The sequence below is a fragment of the Oncorhynchus mykiss genome, chromosome 15 (genome assembly GCF_057628025.1).
Source record: "Oncorhynchus mykiss isolate SJ-2025 chromosome 15, ASM5762802v1, whole genome shotgun sequence".
Taxonomy (NCBI): domain Eukaryota; kingdom Metazoa; phylum Chordata; class Actinopteri; order Salmoniformes; family Salmonidae; genus Oncorhynchus; species Oncorhynchus mykiss.
In genome coordinates this window covers 80,768,956-80,794,298 of record NC_143036.1, presented here as the reverse complement: position 1 = coordinate 80,794,298, position 25,343 = coordinate 80,768,956, and the positions used below count along the sequence as shown (strand labels likewise).

Sequence of the window (25,343 nt, the reverse complement as noted above, 5' to 3'; positions counted from 1 at the left end):
CTTCCTGAGCCAGGATTCAGACACGGCAAGGACATCAGGGTTAGCAGAGTGTGCTAGAGCAGTGAGTAAGACACACTTAGGGAGGAGGCTTCTGATGTTGACATGCATGAAACCAAGGCTTTTTCGATCACAGAAGTCAACAAATGAGGGTGCCTGGGGACATGCAGGGCCTGGGTTTACCTCCACATCACCCGCGGAACAGAGAAGGAGTAGTATGAGGGTGCGGCTGAAGGCTATCAAAACTGGTCGCCTAGGGCGTTGGGGACAGAGAATAAGAGGAGCAGGTTTCTGGGCATGGTAGAATATATTCAGGGCATAATGCGCAAACAGGGGTATGGTGGGGTGCGGGTACAGCGGAGGTAAGCCCAGGCACTGGGTGATGATGAGAGAGGTTGTATCTCTGGACATGCTGGTTGTAATGGGTGAGGTCACCGCATGTGTGGGGGGTGGGACAAAGGAGGTATCAGGGGTATAAAGAGTGGAACTAGGGGCTCCATTGTAAACTAAAACAATGATAACTAACCTGCACAACAGTATACAAGGCATATTGACATTTGAGAGAGACATACAGCAAGGCATACAGTAATCACAGGTGTTGAATTGGGAGAGCTAGCTAAAACAGTAGGTGAGACAACAACAGCTAATCAGCTAGCACAACAACAGCAGGTAGAATGGCGATTGATTAGGCAGAGAGGGTCGGATTAACTACACACAGAGCCTAAGTGCGGCTGGGGCCGACAGATAAAACATAAACAAGCAGAATGGATTACCGTGAATTAATGGACAGTCCAGCATGCATCAGCTATGTAGCCAAGTGATCAGTTAACGAGATCCATGTCTGAACGAAGGCATTAACATACAGCTGGCGGGTTATACACTCTATCGTCAGGACAGGACAGCAGCCTCTTTTAAGAAACGCGGCCGGGGCCTATGCATTTACGTAAACAACAGCTGGTGCACGATATCTAAGGACGTCTCGAGGTTTTGCTCGCCTGAGGTAGAGTATCTCATGATAAGCTGTAGACCACACTATCTACCTAGAGAGTTTTCATCTGTATATTTCGTAGCTGTCTACATACCACCACAGACCGATGCAGGCACTAAAACCGCACTCAATGAGCTGTACTCCACCATGAGCAAACAGGAAAATGTTCATCCAGAGGTGGCGCTCCTAGTGGCCGGGGACTTTAATGCAGGGAAACTTAAATCAGTTTTACCTAATCAGAATGTTAAATGTGCAAACAGAAGGAAAAACAATTCTTGACCACCTTCACTCCACACACAGAGACGCGTACAAAGCTCTCCCTCTCCCTCCATTTGGTAAATCTGACCATAATTATATCCTGCTTACAAGCAAAAATGAAAGCAGGAAGCACCAGTGACTCTGTCTATAAAAAAAAGTGTTCAGATGAAGCAGATGCTAAACTACAGGACTGTTTTGCTATCACAGACTGGATTCTTCCGATGGCATTGAGGAATACACCACATCAGTTACTGGCTTCATCAAAAAGGTCATCGAGGACGTCGTTCCCACAGTGACTGTACGTACATACCCCAACCAGAAACCATGGATTTACAGGCAACATTCCACTGAGCTAAAGGCTCAGAGCTGCCGCTTTCAAGGAGCGGGACTCTAACCCAGAAGCTTATAAGAAATCCAGCTATGCCCTCCGACGAACCATCAAACAGGCAAAGCATCAATACAGGACTAAGATTGAATCGTACTACACCGGCTCTGATACTCATCGGATGTGGCAGGGCCTGCAAACTATTACAGACTACAAAAGGAAGCACAGCCGAGAGCTGCCCAGTGACACGATCCTACCAGACAAGCTAAATAACTTCTATGCTCGCTTTGAGGCAAGTAACATGCATGAGAGCATCAGCTGTTCCGGATGACTCTGTGATCACGCTCTCCGCAGCCGATGTGAGTAAGACCTTTAAACAGGTCAACATTCACAAGGCCTCAGGGCCAGATGTATTACCAGGACGTGTACTCAGAGCATGCGCTGACCAACTGGCAAGTGTCTTCAGTGACATTTTTAACCTCTCCCTGTCTGAGTCTGTAATACCAACATGTTTCAAGCAGACCACCATAGTCCCTGTGCCCAATAACACTAAGGTAACCTGCCTTAATGACTACCGACCCGTAGCACTCACGTCTGTAGCCATGAAATGCTTTGAAAGGCTGGTCATGGCTCACATCAACACCATTATCCCAGAAAAACCTAGACCCACTCCAATTTGCATACCGCACCAACAGATCCACAGATGATGCAATCTCTATTGCACTTCACACTGCCCTTTCCCACCTGGACAAAAGGAACACCTATGTGAGAATGCTATTGATTGACTACAGCTCAGCGTTCAACACCATAGTGCCCTCAAAGCTCATCACTAAGATAAGGACCCTGTGACTAAACACCTCCCTCTGCAACTGGATCCTGGACTTCCTGACGGGCCACCCCCAGGTGGTAAGGGTAGGTAACAGACACATCCGCCACGCTGGTCCTCAACACTGGAGCCCCTCAGGGGTGCGTGCTCAGTCCCCTTCTGTACTCCCTGTTCACTCATGACTGCACGGCCAGGCACGACTCCAACACCATCATTAAGTTTGCTGATGACACAACAGTGGTAGGCCGGATCACCAACAGCTATGAGACAGCCTATAGGGAGGAGGTCAGAGACCTGGCCGTGTGGTGCCTGGACAACAACCTCTCCCTCAACGTGATCAAGACAAAGGAGATGATTGTGGACTACAGGAAAAGGAGGACAGAGCACGCCTCCATTCTCATCGACGAGCTGCAGTGGAGGAGGTTGAGAGTTTCAAGTTCCTTGGCGTCCACATCACCAACAAACTAACACGGTCCAAGCACACCAAGACAGTCGTGAAGAGGGCACGACAAAATCTACTCCCCCTCAGGAGACTAAAAAGATTTGGCATGAGTCCTCAGATCCTCAAAAGGTTCTACAGCTGCACCATCACTGCCTGGTATGGCAACAGCTCGGCCTCCGACCGCAAGGCACTGCAGAGGGTAGTGCATACGGTCCAGTACATCACCGGGGCCAAGCTTCCTGCCATCCAGGACCTCTATACCAGGCGATGGCAGAGGAAGGCCCTACAAATTGTCAGACTCCAGCCACCCTAGTCATAGACTGTTCTCTCTGCTACAGTAAGTGGTACCTGAGCGCCAAGTCTAGGTCCAAGAGGCTCCTTAATAGCTTCTACCCCCAAGCCATAAGACTACTGAACAGCTAATCAAATGACTACCCAGCCTATTTGCATTGCCCCCTCCCCCCCATTTTAAACTACTGCTACTCTCTGTTATTATCTATGCATAGTTACTTTAATAACTCTACCTACATGTACATATTACCTCAATACCACACTGACTCTGTACCGGTACCCCCTGTATATAGCCTCCACACTGACTCTGTACCGGTACCCCCTGTATATAGCCTCCACATTGACTCTGTACCGGTACCCCCTGTATATAGCCTCCACATTGACTCTGTACCAGTACCCCCTGTATATAGCCTCCACATTGACTCTGTACCAGTACCCCCTGTATATAGCCTCCACACTGACTCTGTACCAGTACCCCCTGTATGTAGCCTCCACATTGACTCTGTACCAGTACCCCCTGTATATAGCCTCCACACTGACTCTGTACCAGTACCCCCTGTATATAGCCTCCACATTGACTCTGTACCAGTACCCCCTGTATATAGCCTCCACATTGACTCTGTACCAGTACCCCCTGTATATAGCCTCCACACTGACTCTGTACCAGTACCCCCTGTATATAACCTCCACACTGACTCTGTACCAGTACCCCCTGTATGTAGCCTCCACATTGACTCTGTACCAGTACCCCCTGTATATAGCCTCCACACTGACTCTGTACCAGTACCCCCTGTATATAGCCTCCACATTGACTCTGTACCGGTACCCCCTGTATATAGCCTCCACACTGACTCTGTACCAGTACCCCCTGTATATAGCCTCCACATTGACTCTGTACCGGTACCACCTGTATATAGCCTCCACATTGACTCTGTACTGGTACCCCCTGTATATAGCCTCCACATTGACTCTGTACCGGTACCCCCTGTATATAGCCTCCACATTGACTCTGTACTGGTACCCCCTGTATATAGCCTCCACATTGACTCTGTACCGGTACCACCTGTATATAGCCTCCACATTGACTCTGTACCAGTACCCCCTGTATATAGCCTCCACATTGACTCTGTACCGGTACCCCCTGTATATAGCCTCCACATTGACTCTGTACCGGTACCCCCTGTATATAGCCTCCACATTGACTCTGTACTGGTACCCCCTGTATTTAGCCTCCACATTGACTCTGTACCGGTACCCCCTGTATTTCGCCCCGCTATTGTTATTTACTGCTGCTATTTAATTATTTGTTATCTCTTACTTTTTTTGTTGTTGGTATTTTCTTAACTGCATTGTTGGTTAAGGGCTTATGAGGAAGCATTTCACTAAGGTCTACCTACACCTGTTGTATTCAGCATTTCACTAAGGTCTACTACACCTGTTGTATTCAGCATTTCACTAAGGTCTACCTACACCTGTTGTATTCAGCATTTCACTAAGGTCTACCTACACCTGTTGTATTCAGCATTTCACTAAGGTCTACTACACCTGTTGTATTCAGCATTTCACTAAGGTCTACCTACACCTGTTGTATTCAGCATTTCACTGTGAGGTCTACTACACCTGTTGTATTCAGCATTTCACTAAGGTCTACTACACCTGTTGTATTCAGCATTTCACTAAGGCCTACCTACACCTGTTGTATTCAGCATTTCACTAAGGTCTACCTACACCTGTTGTATTCAGCATTTCACTGTAAGGTCTACTACACCTGTTGTATTCAGCATTTCACTAAGGTCTACTACACCTGTTGTATTCAGCATTTCACTAAGGTCTACTACACCTGTTGTATTCAGCATTTCACTAAGGTCTACCTACACCTGTTGTATTCAGCATTTCACTGTGAGGTCTACTACACCTGTTGTATTCAGCATTTCACTAAGGTCTACTACACCTGTTGTATTCAGCATTTCACTAAGGCCTACCTACACCTGTTGTATTCAGCATTTCACTAAGGTCTACCTACACCTGTTGTATTCAGCATTTCACTGTAAGGTCTACTACACCTGTTGTATTCAGCATTTCACTAAGGTCTACTACACCTGTTGTATTCAGCATTTCACTAAGGCCTACCTACACCTGTTGTATTCAGCATTTCACTAAGGTCTACCTACACCTGTTGTATTCAGCATTTCACTGTGAGGTCTACTACACCTGTTGTATTCAGCATTTCACTGTGAGGTCTACCTACACCTGTTGTATTCAGCATTTCACTGTAAGGTCTACTACACCTGTTGTATTCAGCATTTCACTAAGGTCTACTACACCTGTTGTATTCAGCATTTCACTAAGGTCTACCTACACCTGTTGTATTCAGCATTTCACTGTAAGGTCTACTACACCTGTTGTATTCAGCATTTCACTAAGGTCTACCTACACCTGTTGTATTCAGCATTTCACTAAGGTCTACCTACACCTGTTGTATTCAGCATTTCACTGTAAGGTCTACTACACCTGTTGTATTCAGCATTTCACTAAGGTCTACCTACACCTGTTGTATTCAGCATTTCACTAAGGTCTACTACACCTGTTGTATTCAGCATTTCACTGTAAGGTCTACTACACCTGTTGTATTCAGCATTTCACTAAGGTCTACCTACACCTGTTGTATTCAGCACATGTGACAAATAAAATTGTATTTTATTTGGTCGGTACCTAGTGAACTTAATATTCTGTATTTTGTCATATGGTTCCCTGACAGGTTCAATAAGAACGGCATCGATCTGAACAGGAACTTCCCAGATGCCTTCTCTAAGAAGGAGAGTGGAATGAGAGAGATGGAGGTGAGAGCCATTATGGACTGGCTGAAGACTGAGAGCTTCGTCCTGTCGGCCAACCTGCACGGTGGGGCTGTGGTGGCCAGCTACCCCTACGACAACAGCAATGGAGGTACTTTACACCATCACACACAGAGAGAGAGAGAGAGAGAGACTGAGTGATCCCAATTTATTTATTTTATTTTTATTTAACTAGGAAAGTCAGTTAAGAACAAATTCTTATTTTCAATGAGAACGACAGATTTGTACCTTGTCAGCTTGGGGATATGAACTTGCAACCTTTCGGTTACTAGTCCAATGCTCTAACCACTAGGCTACCCTGCCGCCCCAATATATATATATATATATATCCCAATATAGAGACTACTAGAATGACTACAGAGTAGAGAATCAACAGGTGTCTAATATAGAAACTACTAGAATGACTACAGAGTAACAACAGGTGTCTAATATAGAGACTACTAGAATGACTACAGAGTAACAACAGGTGTCTAATATAGAGACTACTAGACTGACTACAGAGTAACAACAGGTGTCTAATATAGAGACTACTAGACTGACTACAGAGTAACAACAGTTGTCTAATATAGAGACTACTAGAATGACTACAGAGTAACAACGGGTGTCTAATATAGAGACTACTAGAATGACTACAGAGTAGAGTAACAACAGTTGTCTAATATAGAGACTACTAGAATGACTACAGAGTAACAACGGGTGTCTAATATAGAGACTACTAGAATGACTACAGAGTAACAACAGTTGTCTAATATAGAGACTACTAGAATGACTACAGAGTAACAACAGGTGTCTAATATAGAGACTACTAGAATGACTACAGAGTAACAACAGGTGTCTAATATAGAGACTACTAGAATGACTACAGAGTAACAACAGTTGTCTAATATAGAGACTACTAGAATGACTACAGAGTAACAACGGGTGTCTAATATAGAGACTACTAGAATGACTACAGAGTAGAGTAACAACAGTTGTCTAATATAGAGACTACTAGAATGACTACAGAGTAACAACGGGTGTCTAATATAGAGACTATTAGAATGACTACAGAGTAGAGTAACAACAGGTGTCTAATATAGAGACTACTAGAATGACTACAGAGTAACAACAGGTGTCTAATATAGAGACTACTAGAATGACTACAGAGTAACAACGGGTGTCTAATATAGAGACTACTAGAATGACTACAGAGTAGAGTAACAACAGTTGTCTAATATAGAGACTACTAGAATGACTACAGAGTAACAACGGGTGTCTAATATAGAGACTACTAGAATGACTACAGAGTAGAGTAACAACAGTTGTCTAATATAGAGACTACTAGAATGACTACAGAGTAACAACAGGTGTCCCTGTCAAGAGATCAATAGATCAACCAATCAGTCAATCACATCAATATTGGTTATGTCTCCATTGTGTCCCAAATAGCCCAGGTCTAAAGTAGTGTACTATATAGGGAATAGGGCTCTGGTCTAAAGTAGTGTACTATATAGGAAATAGGGCTCTGGTCTAAAGTAGTGTACTATATAGGGAATAGGGCTCTGGTCTAAAGTAGTGCACTTAATAGGGAATAGGGCTCTGGTCTATAGTAGTGCACTATATAGGGAATAGGGCTCTGGTCTATAGTAGTTCACTATATAGGGAATAGGGCTCTGGTCTATAGTAGTGTACTATATAGGGAATAGGGCTCTGGTCTAAAGTAGTGTACTATAGAATAGGGCTCTGGTCTAAAGTAGTGTACTATATAGGGAATAGGGCTCTGGTCTAAAGTAGTGTACTATATAGGGAATAGGGCTCTGGTCTAAAGTAGTGCACTTAATAGGGAATAGGGCTCTGGTCTATAGTAGTGCACTATATAGGGAATAGGGCTCTGGTCTACAGTAGTGTACTATATAGGGAATAGGGCTCTGGTCTATAGTAGTGTACTATATAGGGAATAGGGCTCTGGTCTATAGTAGTGTACTATATAGGGAATAGGGCTCTGGTCTAAAGTAGTGCACTTAATAGGGAATAGGGCTCTGGTCTATAGTAGTGCACTATATAGGGAATAGGGTTCTGGTCTACAGTAGTGTACTATATAGGGAATAGGGCTCTGGTCTAAAGTAGTGTACTATATAGGGAATAGGGCTCTGGTCTAAAGTAGTGCACTATATAGGGAATAGGGCCCTGGTCTATAGTAGTGTACTATATAGGGAATAGGGCTCTGGTCTAAAGTAGTGTACTATATAGGGAATAGGGCTCTGGTCTATAGTAGTGTACTATATCGGGAATAGGGCTCTGGTCTATAGTAGTGTACTATATCGGGAATAGGGCTCTGGTCTATAGTAGTGCACTATATAGGGAATAGGGCTCTATAGGACTGGTCTAAAGTAGTGGACTATATAGGGAATAGGGCTCTGGTCTAAAGTAGTGGACTATATAGGGAATAGGGCTCTATAGGACTGGTCTAAAGTAGTGGACTATATTGGGAATAGGGCTCTGGTCTAAAGTAGTGGACTATATCGGGAATAGGGCTCTGGTCTAAAGTAGTGGACTATATAGGGAATAGGGCTCTGGTCTAAAGTAGTGCACTATATCGGGAATAGGGCTCTGGTCTATAGTAGTGCACTATATCGGGAATAGGGCTCTATAGGACTGGTCTAAAGTAGTGGACTATATAGGGAATAGGGCTCTGGTCTAAAGTAGTGGACTATATAGGGAATAGGGCTCTGGTCTAAAGTAGTGCACTATGTAGGGAACAGGTTGACGTGTTGTGTTGTCACACAGGTAGTGAGCTGCAGAGTGGATCCAGTGTTGCCCCCGACAACGACGTGTTGATCCAGCTGGCTAAGACCTACTCCTACACCCACAGCCAGATGCACAAGGGAGACCACTGTTACGACTCCAAGGACTTTAAGGAGGGCATCACCAACGGCTACTACTGGTACCCTCTACCAGGTCAGTCAGTAAATCTATCAGTTTACAGATCTGGGGTAATAGTTAAGGGTGTTGGGTTGATAGTCGCAAGCTCCCCCCCCTCCCCCGGGTTCAAAGTTCAAACCACGGGACTAATTCGCTACAGTACTAATACTAGAGGTCACGTGTACAGTCGTGTTGTGAAAATGAATATTTGTGTCATTCTCAAAACTTTTGACCACGACTGTCCGTCCGTCCATGACCTTTCGCTGGGTCAACTTGTCCGCGTTGTCATCAACCCTGGAGATATTGGGTTAAGATTTAGCAGAGTTGATAAGACATCCGATCATTGATGTCAATGGGAGATTTATGTAAATGTTCCGGTGTGTTCCGCATCATCTCAGTGTAGAATACATATAGAACTGCACATGTCCATTCAGTCATTATGTCCCTGTCCCTTCACCCTATAGAAACTGGTCTAATAGACTACAGTGACTGGTGCAGTGACGAGCACCATTATGGCTCTAGTCTGGCTCAGTTTCATGTTTTTCTATCCGTTTCCTAGGATACTGGTCTAATAGACTACAGTGACGAGCACCATTATGGCTCTAGTCTGGCTCAGTTTCATGTTTTTCTGTCCGTTTCCTAGGATACTGGTCTAATAGACTACAGTGACTGGTGCAGCGACGAGCACCATTATGGCTCTAGTCTGGCTCAGTTTCATGTTTTTCTGTCCGTTTCCTAGGATACTGGTCTAATAGACTACAGTGACTGGTGCAGTGACGAGCACCATTATGGCTCTAGTCTGGCTCAGTTTCATGTTTTTCTATCCGTTTCCTAGGATACTGGTCTAATAGACTACAGTGACGAGCACCATCATGGCTCTAGTCTGGCTCAGTTTCATGTTTTTCTATCCGTTTCCTAGGATACTGGTCTAATAGACTACAGTGACTGGTGCAGGGTCGAGCACCATTATGGCTCTAGTCTGGCTCAGTTTCATGTTTTTCTATCCGTTTCCTAGGATACTGGTCTAATAGACTACAGTGACTGGTGCAGTGACGAGCACCATTATGGCTCTAGTCTGGCTCAGTTTCATGTTTTTCTATCTGTTTCCTAGGAGGGATGCAGGACTATAACTACGTGTGGGGCCAGTGTCTAGAGATCACCTTGGAGCTGTCCTGTTGTAAATACCCTCCAGAGAGTGATCTGCCTGGGCTCTGGGACGCCAACCGGGCCGCGCTGCTGGCATACATGCAACAGGTCCATCTGGGTCAGTACCACGCTGTATATCGTGGGTTAGTACCACGCTGTCTATCGTGGGTTAGTACCACGCTGTCTGTCGCAGTTTAGTACCACACTGTCTATCGCAGTTTAGTACCACGCTGTCTATCGTGGGTTAGTACCACGCTGTCTATCGCATTTTAGTACCACGCTGTCTATCGCAGTTTAGTACCACGCTGTCTATCGTGGGTTAGTACCACGCTGTCTGTCGTGGGCTAATACCACATTGTCTGTCGTGGGTTAGTACCACGCTGTCTATCGCAGTTTAGTACCACGCTGTCTATCGTGGGTTAGTACCACGCTGTCTGTCGTGGGCTAATACCACATTGTCTGTCGTGGGTTAGTACCACGCTGTCTATCGCAGTTTAGTACCACGCTGTCTATCGTGGGTTAGTACCACGCTGTCTATCGTGGGTTAGTACCACGCTGTCTATCGTGGGTTAGTACCACGCTGTCTATCGTGGGTTAGTACCACGCTGTCTGTCGTGGGTTAGTACCACGCTGTTTGTTGTGGGTTAGTACCAAGCTGTCTGTCACGGGTTAGTACCACGTTGTCTATCGTGGGTTAGTACCACGCTGTCTATCGTGGGTTAGTACCACGCTGTCTGTCGTGGGTTAGTACCACAATGTCTATCGTGGGTTAGTACCACACTGTCTATCGTGGGTTAGTACCACGCTGTCTGTCGTGGGTTAGTACCACACTGTCTGTCGCGGGTTAGTACCACGCTGTCTGTCGTGGGTTAGTACCAAGCTGTCTGTCGCGGGTTAGTACCACGCTGTCTGTCACGGGTTAGTACCACGCTGTCTGTCGCGGGTTAGTACCACGCTGTCTATCGTGGGTCAGTACCACGCTGTCTATCGTGGGTCAGTACCACGCTGTCTGTCGCAGGTTAGTACCACGCTGTCTGTCCTGGGTTAGTACCACGCTGTCTATCGTGGGTTAGTACCACGCTGTCTGTCACGGGTTAGTACCACGCTGTCTATCGTAAATACAATCAAATCAATCAATACTTCTGTACAGTGTTTCACTACCCAGTGGTGGCATCATTTCAATGGTAGAATGATTCATTTAGGTAAGAATCGTTTAGGTAGTAAGATTCATTTTGGTAAGAATCGGTAAGGTTAAACGATTCATTCAAGATATGTGGATATTGAATGTAAGCTTAAAATAATTCTGTAAAAAAAAAATCCCAATGTTATGTCACATGTTATGTCACATGCTGAAAACCCCCCGGCACTAAAATAGATCTACAGATCAGATCTCACAACAATGGTCTACCCTGGGATGACTCCTGGTCCAGGTCAGTCATCACGGTCTACCCTGGGATGACTCCTGGTCCAGGTCAGTCATCATGGTCTACCCTGGGATGACTCCTGGTCCAGGTCAGTCATCACGGTATTCTACCCTGGGATGACTCCTGGTCCGGGTCAGTCATCACGGTCTACCTTGGGATGACTCCTGGTCCGGGTCAGTCATCACGGTATTCTACCCTGGGATGACTCCTGGTCCGGGTCAGTCATCACGGTCTACCTTGGGATGACTCCTGGTCCGGGTCAGTCATCACGGTCTACCCTGAGATGACTCCTGGTCCGGGTCAGTCATCACGGTCTACCCTGGGATGACTCCTGGTCCGGGTCAGTCATCACGGTCTACCCTGGGATGACTCCTGGTCCAGGTCAGTCATCACGGTCTACCCTGGGATGACTCCTGGTCCAGGTCAGTCATCACGGTATTCTACCCTGGGATGACTCCTGGTTTGGGTCAGTCATCACGGTCTACCTTGGGATGACTCCTGGTCCGGGTCAGTCATCACGGTCTACCCTGAGATGACTCCTGGTCCGGGTCAGTCATCACGGTCTACCCTGGGATGACTCCTGGTCCAGGTCAGTCATCACGGTCTACCCTGGGATGACTCCTGGTCCAGGTCAGTCATCACGGTCTACCCTGGGATGACTCCTGGTCCAGGTCAGTCATCACGGTCTTCTACCCTGGGATGACTCCTGGTCCGGGTCAGTCATCACGGTCTACCCTGGGATGACTCCTGGTCCGGGTCAGTCATCACGGTCTTCTACCCTGGGACGACTCCTGGTCCAGGTCAGTCATCACGGTCTACCCTGGGATGACTCCTGGTCCAGGTCAGTCATCATGGTCTTCTACCCTGGGATGACTCCTGGTCCAGGTCAGTCATCACGGTGTAAAGTAGTGCACTATATAGGGAATAGGGTGCCATTTAGGATGCACGGGGAGAGTCTGTGTGATGCTTGGTGCTTCAACTGACATCACAACAATCACCACTGTAATGTGACCCTGGCTAAAAGATCATATTAATTAACCAACAGAAGCTCCCCCTGTAGTCCAGTCAAAAGCTTTTCTAGAATAGTCTGACTGTTCTCCTGTGTTGTGTCGAGGTAAACACAGAATAGTCTGACTGTTCTCCTGTGTTGTGTCGAGGTAAACACAGAATAGTCTGACTGTTCTCCTGTGTTGTGTCGAGGTAAACACAGAATAGGGTGACTGTTCTCCTGTGTTGTGTCGAGGTAAACACAGAATAGGGTGACTGTTCTCCTGTGTTGTGTCGAGGTAAACACAGAATAGGGTGACTGTTCTCCTGTGTTGTGTCGAGGTAAACACAGAATAGGGTGACTGTTCTCCTGTGTTGTGTCGAGGTAAACACAGAATAGGGTGACTGTTCTCCTGTGTTGTGTCGAGGTAAACACAGAATAGGGTGACTGTTCTCCTGTGTTGTGTCGAGGTAAACACAGAATAGGGTGACTGTTCTCCTGTGTTGTGTCGAGGTAAACACAGAATAGTCTGACTGTTCTCCTGTGTTGTGTCGAGGTAAACACAGAATAGGGTGACTGTTCTCCTGTGTTGTGTCGAGGTAAACACAGAATAGGGTGACTGTTCTCCTGTGTTGTGTCGAGGTAAACACAGAATAGTCTGACTGTTCTCCTGTGTTGTGTCGAGGTAAACACAGAATAGGGTGACTGTTCTCCTGTGTTGTGTCGAGGTAAACGCAGAATAGGGTGACTGTTCTCCTGTGTTGTGTCGAGGTAAACACAGAATAGGGTGACTGTTCTCCTGTGTTGTGTCGAGGTAAACGCAGAATAGGGTGACTGTTCTTCTGTGTTGTGTCGAGGTAAACACAGAATAGTCTGACTGTTCTCCTGTGTTGTGTCGAGGTAAACACAGAATAGGGTGACTGTTCTCCTGTGTTGTGTCGAGGTAAACACAGAATAGGGTGACTGTTCTCCTGTGTTGTGTCGAGGTAAACACAGAATAGGGTGACTGTTCTCCTGTGTTGTGTCAAGGTAAACACAGAATAGTCTGACTGTTCTCCTGTGTTGTGTCGAGGTAAACGCAGAATAGTCTGACTATTCTCCTGTGTTGTGTCGGGGTAAACGCAGAATAGACTGACTGTTCTCCTGTGTTGTGTCGAGGTAAACACAGAATAGTCTGACTGTTCTCCTGTGTTGTGTCGAGGTAAACGCAGAATAGTCTGACTGTTCTCCTGTGTTGTGTCGGGGTAAACACAGAATAGACTGACTGTTCTCCTGTGTTGTGTCGAGGTAAACACAGAATAGACTGACTGTTCTCCTGTGTTGTGTCGAGGTAAACACAGAATAGGGCGACGAAGGGTTCATTCATTCCAGTAAAGTTAAGAAGGAGGAAACTCCGCCCTTTTCTGAATAGTTAATGGGGTATCGTCTAACTAACAGCCGGACAATTGAGTAGCAGCGCGCAAGCTCCGCCCACCTGAGGATATATTTCCTGTGTGTGAGGGGGAGGGGTCGAAATCCACTTGACATTTAAATCTCGCTGGATTGATTAATTTCATTTTACTCCTGTGAATCTTTCATACCCTTTGCTTGTTCCTGTCGTTTTTTTTAATGTTTACAAATTAGATGAGCTGAAATGAAAGCAACTTCCTGAAAATGAACACTGCGATGATAGTGATATCATGTCTGTTTAGATAGATGTGATCTAGAGCCAAGCCTGTTGATCTTTAATCTGAGGCTATCCTGCTAGTGACGCAACATGTTGAATTATGCAACAGAACTCGACAACAGTAATGAATGAGGCTGTCGAGACCGAGCAGGTAGGCCTAGACAGAGCTAGTGTTTGGTGGTTGCAGGCCAGTTCCATCTATGTTAATTTATTCATATATGCAAATTACCCCGTGTGTTTATGCAAATGAGGCATATATACTTTTCTTTATTTTAACACATATTGTTTTAAATACCAGATACCATTACAAAATGTGCATATGAGTGAATTCTAAGAAAATAAAAGTGAAATTTGACATATTGAGTACCAAAATCCCAGTAAACTGTTCGAGTAAAATGTTTTATGTGCTATATAATCCAGTCGATACCTGATGGAGTTTTGGAGGAATTTCATTCGTTGTTCAACTGTTCTATTTATTATAATGTTTTTTTAAAACCTTTTTAACAATTTGGACGACCGTTGCTAAATGAAGAACCAATTGGCTTGGTTGGTGTTGATTGTCTTTCTCTCCTTCCGTCCTGCTGTGTGTGTGTGTGTGTGTGTGTGTGTGTGTGTGTGTGTGTGTGTGTGTGTGTGTGTGTGTGTGTGTGTGTGTGTGTGTGTGTGTGTGTGTGTCTCTAGGTGTGAAAGGGCAGGTGTTGGACGCGGAGGGAAACCCATTACAGAATGCTCTGGTGGAGGTGGAGGGGAGACAGAACCTCTGTCCCTTCAGAACCGACCGCCATGGAGAATACTACAGACTGCTGCTGCCAGGCAACTACACCTTTAGGGTGAGACAGCACCCTCTGGTGGTAGTACTGATAGTTTAGGTTTATTCAACTACTGCTGCTGCCAGGCAACTACACCTTTAGGGTGAGACAGCACCCCCTGGTGGTAGTACTGATAGTTTAGGGTTTATTCAACTACTGCTGCTGCCAGGCAACTACACCTTTAGGGTGAGACAGCACCCTCTGGTGGTAGTACTGATAGTTTAGGTTTATTCAACTACTGCTGCTGCCAGGCAACTACACCTTTAGGGTGAGACAGCACCCCCTGGTGGTAGTACTGATAGTTTAGGGTTTATTCAACTACTGCTGCTGCCAGGCAACTACACCTTTAGGGTGAGACAGCACCCTCTGGTGGTAGTACTGATAGTTTAGGGTTTATTCAACTACTGATGCTGCCAGGCAACTACACCTTTAGGGTGAGACAGCACCCTCTGGTGGTAGTACTGATAGTTTAGGGGTTATTCAACTACTGCTGCTGCCAGGCAACTACACCTTTAGGGTGAGACAGCACCCTCTGGTGGTAGTACTGATAGTTTAGGTTTATTCAACTACTGCTGCTGTCTCAAATGGCACCCTATTTCCTATGTAGTGCACTACTTTTGACCAGAGCCCTATTCCACAAATGACACCCTATTTCCTATATATATATAGTTATTTATTTGGACAGTGAAGCTAAAACTTTTAATTTGGCTCTATTACTCCCAGCATTTTGGATTTGAGATAAAAATGTTTCATATGAGGCGAATGTACAAAATGTCACCTTTTTTTATTTGAGGGTATTTTCATACATATTTGTTTTAACGTTTAGAAATGAAAGCACTTTTTTATTTAGGGTCCGATTTAAAAACCTGTGATGCGAAGAACGCTGAGTCACGGAATCTAGACAATAACACGGAATTCAACACTAATTCAAAAATATATGGAATATAGTAGGAAATCAACTAAATGTATTAATTTGACCAAGTTTATAATAAGACGTGAACAGAATGCGCCAGTGATTCGTATTTCTTTCAAGTTTCTGAACCGGCATCGAGTAACTCCGTCTGTGTATGTTCCCGTCTACCACTCGGTGTAGCTGTTAGCGATGATGCTAATAAAACGACAACAGTCTTCTGGTAGATGGAAAGGCTTTCCCAAAAAAACCCTTCTCAATTAAAATGTTAACTACAAAGTAGCCTATTGCCTTCCTGGCAGAATTATATCATGATTATTTGATTCAGTCCGGTGGGTCATTTGTTTAGCCAACTCTACCATCACACGTGTGCTAGAAAAACACCACTAAACAGCAGCCTCGTTGGGGTGCACAGGGGAATTAAAGGGGAACGATACCCCAAAACTGAACATTTTCTAAACATTTCCCAGACTTCAAAAGTGGTCTCCTGATGTGGTTTAAACATTGTTGTGAATTTTAGAAAATCCCATTTATATTTTAATAAATAATAATAATGGATTTTATAGGGCTCTGCTTTAATGTTTCTTCTGAAGGTCTTTTTAAAAATCTATTTAATCTTTATTTAACTAGGCAAGTGAGTTAAGAACAAATTCTTATTTACATTGACGGCCTAGGAACAGTGGGTTAACTGCCTTGGAACAGTGGGTTAACTGCCTAGGAACAGTGGGGTTAACTGGTCTAGGAACAGTGGGTTAACTGCCTAGGAACAGTGGGTTAACTGCCTAGGAACAGTGGGTTAACTGGCCTAGGAACAGTGGGTTAACTGCCTAGGAACAGTGGGTTAACTGCCTAGGAACAGTGGGTTAACTGGTCTAGGAACAGTGGGTTAACTGCCTAGGGAACAGTGGGGTTAACTGCCTAGGGAACAGTGGGGTTAACTGCCTAGGAACAGTGGGTTAACTGGCCTAGGAACAGTGGGTTAACTGCCTAGGAACAGTGGGTTAACTGCCTAGGAACAGTGGGTTAACTGCCTAGGAACAGTGGGGTTAACTGCCTAGGAACAGTGGGTTAACTGCCTAGGAACAGTGGGGTTAACTGCCTAGGAGCAGTGGGTTAACTGCCTAGGAACAGTGGGGTTAACTGCCTAGGAACAGTGGGGTTAACTGCCTAGGAGCAGTGGGTTAACTGCCTAGGAACAGTGGGTTAACTGCCTGTCTCATAAGCATTTGGACAAATGTACCTCATATGTGTATTAAAGTAGTCAAAAGTGGAGTATTTGGTCCCATATTCCTAGCAAGCAATGACTTCATCAAACTTGTGACTCTACAAACTGGTTGGATGCATGTTTGCTGTTTGACCCCCTCTCCTCCTCCCTCTCCCCCCCTCCCTAAATACAACACTGAGATTAGACTGGGACCGATAGGAATTATTTAACTTCTCTCAAATAAACCAAAGGGGGTGGAGGGTCAACTGTCTAAGTGGCATGGAGAGGACATGGGGCTTTGGTCAAACTAGTGCACTATATATGGATTAGGGTGCCGTTTAGGACACAGTATAGAGTGAGACAATCCTAGGGGCTCTAAGTCAAAAAGTAGTGCACTATATATGGATTAGGGTGCCGTTTCAGACACAGTCTAGAGTGAGACAATCCTATGGGCTCTAAGTCAAAAAGTAGTGCACTCTATATGGATTAGGGTGCCGTTTCAGACACAGTCTAGAGTGAGACAATCCTATGGGCTCTAAGTCAAAAAGTAGTGCACTCTATATAGGGAATAGGGTGCCGTTTTGGACACGGGCTCAATTAATGTTTCTCAGTGTTTTTATTTTGAGCCAGCTCATACAAAGCCACGTGGGTGGTCCTCCCGGGTGGTGTGGTGCAGTAGCACGTATGAGGTCCCACATCTCCCACAGTCTCCAGTAAACATCTGATCAACGGACAGATAACAACCGTTCCTCCGACAGGCGGCTCAGAGAAAGCACCAGAACATTTAACAACAACAGAGATATTGTGAAACCATGAGAATAAAAATGTTTTAACCTTAAATTATATTCATCCCATCTGTTCAGACGGAATAGACTCTTGATCTCCAGTACAATACTCTTTAGTTGGTATACAGCTGGGTATGAATCAATCTACAGTACAATACTGTATCTTTAGTTAGTATACAGCTGGGTATGAATCAATCTACAGTACAATACTGTATCTTTAGTTGGTATACAGCTGGGTATGAATCAATCTACAGTACAATACTGTATCTTTAGTTGGTATACAGCTGGGTATGAATCAATCTACAGTACAATACTGTATCTTTAGTTGGTATACAGCTGGGTATGAATCAATCTACAGTACAATACTGTATCTTTAGTTGGTATACAGCTTGGTATGAATCAATCTACAGTACAATACTGTATCTTTAGTTGGTATACAGCTGGGTATGAATCAATCTACAGTACAATACTGTATCTTTAGTTGGTATACAGCTGGGTATGAATCAATCTACAGTACAATACTGTATCTTTAGTTGGTATACAGCTGGGTATGAATCAATCTACAGTACAATACTGTATCTTTAGTTGGTATACAGCTGGGTATGAATCAATCTACAGTACAATACTGTATCTTTAGTTGGTATACAGCTGGGTATGAATCAATCTACAGTACAATACTGTATCTTTAGTTAGTATACAGCTGGGTATGAATCAATCTACAGTACAATACTGTATCTTTAGTTGGTATACAGCTGGGTATGAATCAATCTACAGTACAATACTGTATCTTTAGTTGGTATACAGCTGGGTATGAATCAATCTACAGTACAATACTGTATCTTTAGTTAGTATACAGCTGGGTATGAATCAATCTACAGTACAATACTGTATCTTTAGTTGGTATACAGCTGGGTATGAATCAATCTACAGTACAATACTGTATCTTTAGTTGGTATACAGCTGGGTATGAATCAATCTTCAGTACAATACTGTATCTTTAGTTGGTATACAGCTGGGAATTAATCAATCTACAGTACAATACTGTATCTTTAGTTGGTATACAGCTGGGTATGAATCAATCAATCAATAGTATCAAATCAATCAATGTGATTGACATATTTGCCTGTGTGTGAAGTTTACTCAACATTGTAATAATTGATCAATACATGAACTAATGGATCGATGTGATCGACAGGTGACGTTCCCGGGCCACCAGGTGTTTGAGGAGACGTTGACGGTCCCGTACGGCCCCGACTCATTCTCTGCCCTCGTCCACAACTTCCAGCTGCAGAGGTCCGCAGCCGCCACCCCTGGCCCCAGCCGCCCCACCCAGTCCTGCACCCCACCCCAGGTCTGGAGGCCCCTGGGTGGCCACTCTCCCAGCCTGGGCCCCTCGGGCGTCACCATCCTCCTGGTTCTCCTGGTTCTCCGGGATACCATGTTACTGTGACCGAGAGACGGGCCGCGTCCCAAATGGAACCTTATTAAAGTAGTGCACTATATAGGGGATAGGATGCCATTTGGGACGTATCCATGGAGACAGACAGACTGAGATGGGATCTCCCAGTCCAGAGACATTCTCTTTTTTTTCTTCTTCAGTATTTTTGTATAAACAAAGAAAACCCTATATATATTTTCTCGTAACACTTCTCGTTGCTCTACCTTGCACAAACACGTGAGCCATTTTGTGTTTTTAAAAAATGTAATGTTTTGTATTGATGCTTTTTTAGTTTTTAAAAAAAAATATTGTGCTGAAAGAAAGCAATTACTGCCATGCCAGCAATCTGCCATGCCAGCAATCTGCCATGCCAGCAATCTGCCATGCCAGCAATCTGCCATGCCAGCAATCTGCCATGCCAGCAATCTGCCAGCCAGCAATCTGCCATGCCAGCAATCTGCCAGCCAGCAATCTGCCATGCCAGCAATCTGCCAGCCAGCAATCTGCCATGCCAGCAATCTGCCATGCCAGCAATCTGCCATGCCAGGAATCTGCCATGCCAGCAATCTGCCATGCCAGCAATCTGCCATGCCAGCAATCTGCCAGCCAGGAATCTGCCATGCCAGCAATCTGCCAGCCAGCAATCTGCCATGCCAGCAATCTGCCATGCCAGCAATCTGCCATGCCAGGAATCTGCCATGCCAGCAATCTGCCATGCCAGGAATCTGCCATGCCAGCAATCTGCCATGCCAGCAATCTGCCATGCCAGGAATCTGCCATGCCAGCAATCTGCCATGCCAGCAATCTGCCATGCCAGCAATCTGCCATGCCAGCAATCTGCCATGCCAGGAATCTGCCATGCCAGGAATCTGCCATGCCAGCAATCTGCCATGCCAGCAATCTGCCATGCCAGGAATCTGCCATGCCAGGAATCTGCCATGCCAGCAATCTGCCATGCCAGCAATCTGCCATGCCAGGAATCTGCCATGCCAGCAATCTGCCATGCCAGCAATCTGCCATGCCAGCAATCTGCCATGCCAGGAATCTGCCATGCCAGCAATCTGCCATGCCAGCAATCTGCCATGCCAAGCTGAGAAAAAGAGACTAAAGTCAAGGTGTAAGGGAGGGAGGGGTGTTGAGGACAGGGGGTAAGGGAGGGGTGTTGAGGACAGGGGGTAAGGGAGGGGTGTTGAGGACAGGGGGAAAGGCAGGGGTGTTGAGGACAGGGGGAAAGGGAGGGGTGTTGAGGACAGGGGGAAAGGGAGGGGTGTTGAGGACAGGGGGAAAGGGAGGGGTGTTGAGGACAGGGGGAAAAGGGAGGGGTGTTGAGGACAGGGGGAAAGGGAGGGGTGTTGAGGACAGGGGGAAAGGGAGGGGTGTTGAGGACAGGGGGAAAGGGAGGGGTGTTGAGGACAGGGGGAAAAGGGAGGGGTGTTGAGAACAGGGGGAAAAGGGAGGGGTGTTGAGGACAGGGGGAAAAGGTAGGGGTGTTGAGGACAGGGGGTAAGGGAGGGGTGTTGAGGACAGGGGGTAATGGAGGGGTGTTGAGGACAGGGGGTAAGGGAGGGAGGGAGGGGTGTTGAGGACAGGGGGTAAGGGAGGGGTGTTGAGAACAGGGGGAAAAGGGAGGGGTGTTGAGGACAGGGGGAAAAGGTAGGGGTGTTGAGGACAGGGGGTAAGGGAGGGGTGTTGAGGACAGGGGGTAATGGAGGGGTGTTGAGGACAGGGGGTAAGGGAGGGAGGGAGGGGTGTTGAGGACAGGGGGTAAGGGAGGGGTGTTGAGGACAGGGGGAAAAGGGAGGGGTGTTGAGGACAGGGGGAAAAGGGAGGGGTGTTGAGGACAGGGGGTAAGGGAGGGGTGTTGAGGACAGGGGGAAAGGGAGGGGTGTTGAGGACAGGGGGAAAGGGAGGGGTGTTGAGGACAGGGGGAAAAGGGAGGGGTGTTGAGGACAGGGGGAAAAGGGAGGGGTGTTGAGGACAGGGGGTAAGGGAGGGGTGTTGAGGACAGGGGGTAAGGGAGGGGTGTTGAGGACAGGGGGTAAGGGAGGGAAGGGTGTTGAGGACAGGGGGTAAAGGAGGGAGGGAGGGTTGTTGAGGACAGGGGGTAAGGGAGGAAGGAAGGTTGTTGAGGACAGGGGGTAAGGGAGGGAGGGGTGTTGAGGACAGGGGGTAAGGGAGGGAGGGGTGTTGAGGACAGGGGGTAAGGGAGGGAGAGGTGTTGAGGACAGGGGGTAAGGGAGGGAGAGGTGTTGAGAAGGTCTAGAAGTGCCTCTAAGATCCTACCAGCCCACCTACAAACACCTGGAATCACACCTCTACCTGCAAACACCTGGAATCACACCTCTACCTGCAAACACCTGGAATCACACCTCTACCTACAAACACCTGGAATCACACCTCTACCTGCAAACACCTGGAATCACACCTCTACCTGCAAACACCTGGAATCACACCTCTACCTGCAAACATGACAAGACTTTTAGACAGAGACGACCTGCCTGAGCTCACTGCACAGCACAGAGACAACCTGCCTGAGCTCACTGCACAGCACAGAGACGACCTGCCTGAGCTCACTCCACAGCACAGAGACGACCTGCCTGAGCTCACTGCACAGCAGAGACGACCTGCCTGAGCTCACTCCACAGCACAGAGACGACCTGCCTGAGCTCACTGCACAGCAGAGACGACCTGCCTGAGCTCACTGCACAGCACAGAGACGACCTGCCTGAGCTCACTGCACAGCACAGAGACAACCTGCCTGAGCTCACTGCACAGCACAGAGACGACCTGCCTGAGCTCACTCCACAGCACAGAGACGACCTGCCTGAGCTCACTGCACAGCACAGAGACGACCTGCCTGAGCTCACTGCACAGCACAGAGACGACCTGCCTGAGCTCACTGCACAGCACAGGGACGACCTGCCTGAGCTCACTGCACAGACAGCAGAGAACACACTGCACAGACAGCAGAGAACACCGCGGAGACAGCAGAGAACACAGCACAGACAGCAGAGAACACAGCACAGACAGCAGAGAACACAGCACAGACAGCAGAGAACACACTGCACAGCACAGACAGCAGAGAACACAGCACATACAGCAGAGAACACAGCACAGACAGCAGAGAACACACTGCACAGCACAGACAGCAGAGAACACACTGCACAGCACAGACAGCAGAGAACACAGCACAGACAGCAGAGAACACACTGCACAGCACAGACAGCAGAGAACACAGCACAGACAGCAGAGAACACAGCACAGACAGCAGAGAACACACTGCACAGCACAGACAGCAGAGAACACAGCACAGACAGCAGAGAACACACTGCACAGCACAGACAGCAGAGAACACACTGCACAGCACAGACAGCAGAGAACACAGCACAGACAGCAGAGAACACACTGCACAGCACAGACAGCAGAGAACACAGCACAGACAGCAGAGAACACAGCACAGACAGCAGAGAACACACTGCACAGCACAGACAGCAGAGAACACAGCACAGACAGCAGAGAACACAGCACAGACAGCAGAGAACACAGCACAGACAGCAGAGAACACACTGCACAGCACAGACAGCAGAGAACACAGCACAGACAGCAGAGAACACAGCACAGACAGCAGAGAACACACTGCACAGCACAGACAGCAGAGAACACAGCACAGACAGCAGAGAACACAGCACAGACAGCAGAGAACACAGCACAGACAGCAGAGAACACAGCACAGACAGCAGAGAACACACTGCACAGCACAGACAGCAGAGAACACAGCACAGACAGCAGAGAACACAGCACAGACAGCAGAGAACACAGCACAGACAGCAGAGAACACAGCACAGACAGCAGAGAACACAGCACAGACAGCAGAGAACACACTGCACAGCACAGACAGCAGAGAACACAGCACAGACAGCAGAGAACACAGCACAGACAGCAGAGAACACACTGCACAGCACAGACAGCAGAGAACACAGCACAGACAGCAGAGAACACAGCACAGACAGCAGAGAACACACTGCACAGCACAGACAGCAGAGAACACAGCACAGACAGCAGAGAACACAGCACAGACAGCAGAGAACACAGCACAGACAGCAGAGAACACAGCACAGACAGCAGAGAACACAGCACAGACAGCAGAGAACACAGCACAGACAGCAGAGAACACAGCACAGACAGCAGAGAACACAGCACAGACAGCAGAGAACACAGCACAGACAGCAGAGAACACAGCACAGACAGCAGAGAACACAGCACAGACAGCAGAGAACACAGCACAGACAGCAGAGAACACAGCACAGACAGCAGAGAACACAGCACAGACAGCAGAGAACACAGCACAGACAGCAGAGAACACAGCACAGACAGCAGAGAACACAGCACAGACAGCAGAGAACACAGCACAGACAGCAGAGAACACAGCACAGACAGCAGAGAACACAGCACAGACAGCAGAGAACACCGCGGAGACAGCAGAGAACACAGCACAGACAGCAGAGAACACAGCACAGACAGCAGAGAACACAGCACAGACAGCAGAGAACACAGCACAGACAGCAGAGAACACAGCACAGACAGCAGAGAACACAGCACAGACAGCAGAGAACACAGCACAGACAGCAGAGAACACAGCACAGACAGCAGAGAACACAGCACAGACAGCAGAGAACACAGCACAGACAGCAGAGAACACTATATTCCTAGGTCCAAAAAAAAAGACTATAAATTGAAACATATCCTCTCTCCAGACCGTATCACAATACCTGTACTGGTGGACTGTATCACAATACCTGTACTGGTTTACTGTATCACAATACCTGTACTGGTGGACTGGAGACTGTATCACTATAGTTATTGTCAAAAACAGAACCTTCCTGAAGCATTGTGGGTAATGATGGATGGTAGACCCATAAATGCCACCCTATTCCCTACCTAGTGCACTACATTTTACCAAAGCCCTATAGGCCCTGGTTAAAAGCAGTGCACTATATAGGGAATTGATTGGGTGCCATTTGGGACAGAGACGATATTGTCCATATAGATGCCTCTCGTGTTGTTCTACCTCATCTATCAACTGACCTTTTGACCTTTCAGCTGACAATGATTGTTGTGCCTTGATGATGATTAAATCTGTCAATTTATGTTTCAGGACCAGTCTTTTTTTCCCATCCACGTCTGTGGTTACATTGTTCATGTGTGGGCTATGTCTTAAGGTGTTGTGTCAAAGTTAACCGATATAATGTAGCGATTCATGTGTTGGCTTGATAGTCGCTGGACCCGGGATCGAGTCCCGGGTTACGCCTTCAATATCAGTAGCTTAAATCATGACACTACACATTAACCTTGCTTGAGAGGGGATGATGGGTAGTGGACGGATGAAGATTCTGATAATAGTTATGAGCTTTTTTTACCAGCAGGTGGAGTCCTGTCTCCACTATGCCTAAAGATCTGCAGGTCAGGGATAGGTCTACTGTCGTCAGTCGCCTGGGCAACCAGCCAGACCCCACACACCACCATAAACCCAGATCTGTCATTTTATTTATTTATTAATTTATTCAGGGGAAAACCAATGAGACCAGGGTCTCATCCCCCAGGGTGCCCTGATTTACAGTACTACAACAATTTTTTTTTAAAACGATGTGAAACCAAACAGTAATCAATACAATGTCTAATAAAATGTTTTTTTTAAAAAGCACAACAACGTTCCTTTCCTCAGCGACTAGGTCCCCAAAACACTAAACTGCAACAGAATATCCTATCATTATTCGTTCTGCTAATTGTTCCAGCAGTGAGGCACATTAAAACTTAAAAGCGGATTCTCCTGATTCGGTGGCGACCCGAGGAACCTCCAAAGAGTTAACCAACCATGTATAGTAGAGCTTTATAAACCAAACAAAAAAGTGAATAAGGAAGTGATCTACGGGACTTTAATGAGGACCAGACAACCTTTAGATACAGGATGTAGTGATGAGTAGGAAGTGATCTACGGGACTTTAATGAGGACCAGACAACCTTTAGATACAGGATGTAGTGATGAGTAGGAAGTGATCTACGGGACTTTAATGAGGACCAGACAACCTTTAG

At 46.6% G+C, this 25,343-nt stretch overlaps 1 protein-coding gene across 3 annotated transcripts in view; it reads left to right on the top strand.

The window, feature by feature from the left end:
• The window catches only part of cpm (carboxypeptidase M), a 98,509-nt gene extending 79,062 nt beyond the window's left edge, over positions 1–19,447 (top strand). Inside the window, exons 5-9 of one of the 3 annotated variants that reach the window (XM_090201360.1) lie at positions 5,886–6,073; positions 8,749–8,919; positions 9,995–10,147; positions 14,789–14,937; positions 19,011–19,447. In XM_090201360.1, coding sequence (XP_090057486.1) covers positions 5,886–6,073; positions 8,749–8,919; positions 9,995–10,147; positions 14,789–14,937; positions 19,011–19,265 — 916 coding nt within the window. In that variant the 3' untranslated portion in view covers positions 19,266–19,447. The remainder of the gene's footprint in view (positions 1–5,885; positions 6,074–8,748; positions 8,920–9,994; positions 10,148–14,788; positions 14,938–19,010) is intronic. The other 2 variants (XM_090201361.1, XM_090201362.1) reach the window with 2 other exon arrangements.
• Positions 19,448–25,343: the final 5,896 nt, after the last annotated feature.